The 6,879-nt window shown below is 45.8% G+C and overlaps 1 protein-coding gene across 1 annotated transcript; it reads right to left on the bottom strand.

Annotated features, from left to right (window-relative positions):
* Window positions 1–1,882: 1,882 nt before the first annotated feature.
* LOC125530483 (probable beta-1,4-xylosyltransferase GT43A) lies at window positions 1,883–6,876 on the bottom strand (the record flags this gene model as incomplete). The annotated part of the gene is made up of 4 exons (XM_048694877.1): window positions 1,883–2,313; window positions 3,506–3,791; window positions 6,465–6,572; window positions 6,665–6,876. Coding segments are annotated over 4 exons (780 nt in total), but the record flags the coding sequence as incomplete, so codon positions are not given.
* Window positions 6,877–6,879: the final 3 nt, after the last annotated feature.

Here is a 6,879-nt window from a genome sequence, read left to right as displayed (position 1 = left end):
ATCCCCCGCGCCCGGAGTCGGCCTGCTGACTGGCTGGAGGGTGTGGTTGGCCGCTTCGAGGCCTGGAAGGCATCGGCAGCCCGGCTTGGAGCTGGGCAGGCGCTGGAGTTCGTCCGAGCCTGGTATCCGGGGCTGAACCTTGACCAGCTGCGCACCTGGCGGCTGGAGGCCGACGAAGAGATGGATGAGGCACGGCCGGCTATCGCTCAGCGCGCTTCGATGATCGCCGAGTGTATTGACATCAGCGTCTTCGCTCCTGAAATTAATGACGACGGCGTTGCCTAGCCGGAGGAGTGGTTCGGGCTGGACCCGGCAGCGGGTGAAGACTCGATAGAGGAGATCGCCTCCAGCGATGAAGGCGAAGACGACGAAGGAGAGGAAGGCGAAGACAGATCTCTCACCGTCTATTCTTTCCTCGCTCCAGTTCTTTACAGCTCCAGGCCTATTCGGATGCTACGTGGTCTAGTGATCCTTCCGATCGCCGTTCACTTTCTGCTTACTGTGTTTTTCTTGGTGGTTCTCTCATTGCCTGGAAGACGAAGAAACAGCTTGCAGTTTCCCGTTCGAGTGCCGAGGCTGAGTTGCGAGCAATGGCTCTTTTGACGGCAGAGGTGACTTGGTTACGGTGGTTACTTCAGGATTTTGGTGTTTCTGTCACTACACCGACTCTGCTTTTATCTGACAGTACAGGTGCTATCAGCATTGCACGCGATCCTGTGAAGCATGAGCTCACCAAGCATATTGGTGTTGATGCTTTCTATGTGCGCGCTGCTGTGCAGGATCAGGTTATTGCTCTTCAGTATGTGCCTTCCGAGTTACAGTTGGCGGATTTCCTGACGAAGGCTCAGACTAGAGCACAACATGGCTTTTATCTCTCCAAACTCAGTGTTGTTCATCCACCATGAGTTTGAGGGGGGGTGTTAGAGTTATAATATAAGTCATGTACCCCTTTGTATTTATCCCGTTGTATAAGGGGTTTCCTGCATATATTCCACACCTGTACATGTATATATATATATATCGGCCTATGGCCTCATGGGAATACAAGTTGCTTATTCCTAACAGATGGAAAATTTAAGAAAGACAGCGCAATCAATTCTTTGAGAAAGTCCACTTGGATTCAATCATAATAACTGAATAACCAACATAGTGTATATGCGTATGTATGAGCGTCTGCGTCTTTACTGTGTTTAAAATAAATAAATAAATTACCAACATGTGATATTTTCTAAGGATTTTGATCCTCCATTGTTACTAGGAAAACATGAACCAAAGGGGGCGTTTCGAAACCTGTGCGTTCGAGCGTGGGTAAGCGGCATCATTTCATTTCACAGGGATGGCTACTTCCGTTCCGTGATCATCGTCAGAAAGCCCACCCACAACGATGCACCAGCACAGCACAGCACAGCATAGCACAGTCAGCACGTCGGTGTCAGTCAGGAATCGGACTTCGCTCTGCTGCCGACACTTGAAAGGTTGTCGGCTGCATACGCGCCGTGGGCAGTACGGCGTGCGCGTTAACCAGCTCCAACTCCAATAATGGAGGACTGGTAGTACTCCAGTGGATCTGGCCGCATTCATTTCAGTTCATCGCCGCAGATCTCGCTGCCACTGCCACTGCCACGTGGTACGATGCACAGCTGTTTTCTCCCAAACAAGAAACTAAATTGTTCTGGATTTTACAGCAATTCTGAACAACAGCAAAGAAAAACAGGCGAAACAGTTCATTTATGCTGAAATTTGCTGGAAGCCCATGCTGTGAATTCATCATTTCATCTGCAAGATTTCTCGAACTTTCTACACAGCTTATTTGCACGCTTGCACTCCACAGACGGAGAATCCGCGAGAGATCACCCGGAGGAGCGAGGAGGGGCGGTCGGGGTTAAAGAATCACAGGTAAAATAATCTGAATAAATAATACTATTGCCCGGGGGTCGATTTCCATTTCCAGAGGACAATTCATGACCCCCCAAGGGAAAAAGGACAAAATTGAGAGAAAGAAAAAAAAACTCAGTGTAAGCAGCAACCTTCCTCCTTTTCCTTTTTGTTTACGCCACATTTACTTACATAAACTCCATTTCCGACACTGTTCTTCTCCGCGGATGATTTTGCTCCTGTTCAGTCCCATCGCCCTCCTCCCTACCTTCTTCTATGGTGGGTTTTCGGGGTGGCGGTTTTGGTTTTGGTTATGGGGGTGTTGGGGCTACTAGGCACATCATACTGCCACACCATGATCTGGGAGCAGTCGGAGGGGATCCCCTTCAGCTTTGTCCTGTCCTCCAGCACCACCTCTTGCACAAACTTGATCGAGTCCTGCAACCAATCATGCCACGGGAAGAGAGTAGTGTGAATTATTAGCTGGGAGAATCAGTCCTGTTGAGTAACCAAAAGAAAGATAAGCACTGGACCATTTGGTAGCAGTTCAGTTCTAAGGAAATTATTAGCTTCTTGGATATGGCCCAATGCATTGTGGTGGTTGGAAATTTGGGTCTTTCTGGTGCAACTACCCAGCAGTGTGACACAGATGGAGTGAGGGATTTGCAGAGGGGCCGAAGCGCTCCGTTATCTTGTTTCAATCAGCGATCAGTGCTTCGGTTGGTTGTAGTGGCGCATGTACCTATCAGTACCACTAGTGGGATGCAGCTCTAGGATGATGACGCGCTAAGTAGGTGAGTCGGTGAGACGAACAAAAACTGAGATCACAAGTTTAAGAAAAAGGAGTGCATGAAAGTTGAAGGGAAGTTGATCATTGTGTAACGCCAGGTCAGTCAACTTCGAAAGGGAAGTTGATAATTGTGTAAGCCGGGCAGTGAATTCAGATAGGAAAATATCTCAGGGCTGAGGAGATCATGAGCAGAAATCGTAACCCACAACATTACTTAACCATTCAGCTAACGATACTTATTACCTTGAAAAGTACCAGGTCAGTCAACTACAATACAAGGATGTCATTTTTAACTAAATAGTGGACAGCATAGTTTTTTTCGAACTGCAAGTGGCCTTCCACCAATTGACAGGATAAGATTTTTTTATCAGATTGACTTGTTAAATTTTGAGTTTAAAAAGGTATGATAAAATTCCATTCAAGCTGAAAATTATTTGGATCTGCTTTAAGCTGGACATGCAGTCCACGCTTCTGAGGATCCTAGTGGGCTCGCTAGTTTCGGAGGTTTATTATTTGGCTGTCATGAGATCAGGAAATGGACAAACTAAAACTATTTTAGCCAAGACCCAGTCCCTCAATTAATCAAATCTTCTTCAAATTCCACAACTACTTTTTTTGAGAATGTCATGGTATAGATAAGTAGTTGCGCAATGTGTGGTCCTATTACTTAAATGTTGTGTGTGGCCTGATCAACAACTGTGATGTGCCAATCAGAGATCATTACTTGACTTGATACTTCATCACAATGAAAACAAGTTTAATATATGAAAATGGCTTGTTTTGTACATTTGCAAAGCATAACAAGCATTAGGTTGACAGCGTTACTGCGAGTGAACTAACCTGTGAAGTGTCCGGTAATGACGTCGGTCGTCCCCATCGCTCAGGGTCCCACAAAATAGAACTGTTGAACGCAAACCCTGATACATCGATCGTGTGGGCTCGCGTGCCAGCAGCACCGGCAGGATTCAAGTCAACCTCAGTGTTATATGTCACTGAACGGGTGGTGCCATCATTGAAGTTCCTCGAGAACCAGCCGACTACCTTCGAGGCGCTGCACAGTGGGCCCTCAACCACTACTTTCTTCTCGCCCGCGGACATCGTTGCCACCGGCCATGTGCCAAACGCCCTGTCCATTTCAACCATTAGAAGGAACATCAATACAATGCATCAAGTAAATATCATCCAATAGTCACTTGCAAGCATCTAATTCAAGAGTTAGCTGCCATTATATCAACCTCAACTTGACTGGTCAGTGATTAAGGCTAGAGATCCAAGGAAAATAATACACTAAACCTTGCCCAGAATTAGGCTCCAAAGGACACCAAACGTGCATGGGCAAGTTGAGTTAAATAATTAGAAGATCTCTTAATCTAAGATATTTGAACAAGAAAAGATATGTGGCCACAACTCCATTAGCACACCTTCCACATGCTGCCTTGTTGAAGGCATCATGAAAACAGCTAGTATTCTAAAACTTCCTCCCACCCGTCTCCACGCTACTAGACACTAGGCATGGAACACAATACAAGGCGAGTGATTTATTGCATGCAACTGTCTCACAATACTACGTGGGAATAGACTAAATCATCCACTTGCCAACGCATGCCGACGAGTGACGAACAGCTAAATAAATGTATATATTACCAACTTCGAAGTTCGAAATGCCTCGAACGAACTAGGGGATGAGACAATCGTTGACAACGAGCGCAAGACTTCATCACGCACAAACTTTCACAATGCAATGTATGGTCAGGTCAAACACTACTGCAAACAATGTACTAAATTCAGGTTAAGTACACTTGTCCAGGCAATTAGGCAAACAGTACAAAAGTTTAAGTATATTTTAGTAATCTAGGATTAGAAGTACTCTTAATTCTAATCCCAAGTTAAACACGGGGGAGACTTTTAACCCTGGTCAAAACCAATGCCAAAGCCAGACTGTACTGTACTTCATTTGTGGTGACTGAACAGGTAAATTCTGGGACACGCACACCAGGTCATATTGGGGCTGATGCTAAAAACAGCTAGGTCTGTTGTGTTGTGAGCTGGTGCCCCCAGAAAAGCACACAAGGGGCCACATGTGCACGCATCACGAGGAACTCTACACGAATAGTAAAAACTATGTGGGCTGGCGAGATGCAGCAAAAGGTTGCTTGGATAAGAGAGGAGTGCTTTGGTCTCATCATGTTCCCCTCAAACCAAAAGGATTCTTCTTCATCTTCATGGGAATATGAATATTAACACCTTTTAAAAAGAAAAACACCATGCTCTCACATGACATTAGTAGTATTTGTAGTACCATAGTACTACTACTACTAACAAGGATTTATTTCTTCTTATTATGAAAGCAAGTACTCATGAAAGTCAGAATGCTACTATTTTAGAAGTAAAAGCCTTGGAAGGATTTGATTTACAGTCTCCACAAAAATGGTTTGGCTGGATGAGCAAGAGCTAAATTGGAGGTCAAATGTTAGGCCTTTTTGATAGAACAAAGACGGTATGTTTGACCTGGAATTTAACAGGGTCGGAGAAAGCAAACGTTGACACACCAGTCACATTCTGTGGCTGCTGATGGATGCCAGAACCACAATATTGGAGGACAGCTACGAGGGAAATGGATGGTCATGTTAGGCACCAATCATCGGCATCTAGTGTCGGTTAAAAGAAAATTGCCCTTGCTTATTTGCAAGAATTCAGGCGCTAATCCCTCATGTGCAGTCTCCATGAACAGCTGGCGGTCACACCGTTGTGGAAAATCTGCTCCAAAACGGTAGGCAAATTTGGCTGTGCATTTCAAATGGCCACACATGGGAGTCAGTCAGAGAAAGCAACAGGTGTGGGCATTTCTTTTAATGGAGTTCAATGGCCATGGCTTCTAACGGTTACTACTATCTTCTACCACCTCTCAACATTTTTAGCAAATTTCTTCCAACCAAATGTTAGGAGCATCAACATCTCAACATTTAATGCATGCTTTAGGTCCATTCAATGTGTGTTTAGTTAGGTTAGCGCCGGAGCGGCCCCGCATGTCAGCGAGAGCCAACAGCTAGTAGTTAGCCCTACTGTTAAAGTACTAATCAGTAGTGCTGTTTTTTTTTATACAGCTCTGCTTTGCCCATGGCTCACGAGCCACGTTTAAAAGTCTTAATTAAACTATACTAATCGGAGTGGCTGCAACTTTGCAACACAATTTGGTCGTTGTGGGGGTAAGCAAAATCAAAAGCAAAAGATTGTTAGTAAATTTTAAAATCTGCAACAGCAGAAGCATAGTATGCTGGAGGAAAGGGAATAAAGAAGAGGTAAAGGTGGATCCAATAATTTGACCCCTTTGCATCAGATCACAGTCTCTCAGCTGCATTTGCAATGTTCATGGTGATGATGTGAGGGGTCAATCATCTTATTCTAAACCCTTATTCCTCCCCCACTAATGACAGCTTGTGCTGCCTTCAATTATACTCTGCACCAAACTACACGGCTGCCAAAACCTTTAAAATTAGTTGTACTAGTAGTGTACTAAATTGAGAAGTGGAGGTTAGGGATGAGGAACCCTAGTCGGTGCCCACCTAAAACAATCTGAAATTAATTAACTACAGCTGTTAAAAATTGAAGAAGAAGGAGAAGAAATTATAGATTCAGCACCCTGAAAGAACGGTGAAAAGAAGAGAAGTTGCAGCATTTGTGCATCGAAATCAGTCAGTTTGGCACATTGTAATTTGCAATCTGCTACTAGTAGAAATTAAGATTTTGGCTCAGAACGAAGGAAGCAGAGGGAATGGATGAACTAAGATTTAGTACTCACTCGATCTGGCGGATCTCCTCGAAGAAGTGGGTGTCGTAGACGCCGGCGGCGTCGGCGAAGTGGACGACGCCGGAGAGGCGGTGCTTCTCGACGTGGGCGAGCGCGGCGTGTAATTTGCAATCTGCTACTAGTAGAAATTAAGATTTTGGCTCAGAACGAAGGAAGCAGAGGGAATGGATGAACTAAGATTTAGTACTCACTCGATCTGGCGGATCTCCTCGAAGAAGTGGGTGTCGTAGACGCCGGCGGCGTCGGCGAAGTGGACGACGCCGGAGAGGCGGTGCTTCTCGACGTGGGCGAGCGCGGCGTTGCGCTGCGCGTGGGCCTCGGCGGCGGCGGTGGTGAAGTTCTCCTCGGGGCGGAAGGCCAGGTGCCGGTACATGACCCCGGTGCCCCGGAGCACCTCGGCCGTGGC

This window comes from Triticum urartu, unplaced genomic scaffold (assembly GCF_003073215.2).
Source record: "Triticum urartu cultivar G1812 unplaced genomic scaffold, Tu2.1 TuUngrouped_contig_6349, whole genome shotgun sequence".
Classification (NCBI taxonomy): domain Eukaryota; kingdom Viridiplantae; phylum Streptophyta; class Magnoliopsida; order Poales; family Poaceae; genus Triticum; species Triticum urartu.
Note: the sequence above shows the minus strand (reverse complement) of the source record. Positions and strands in the feature narration are given on the sequence as shown.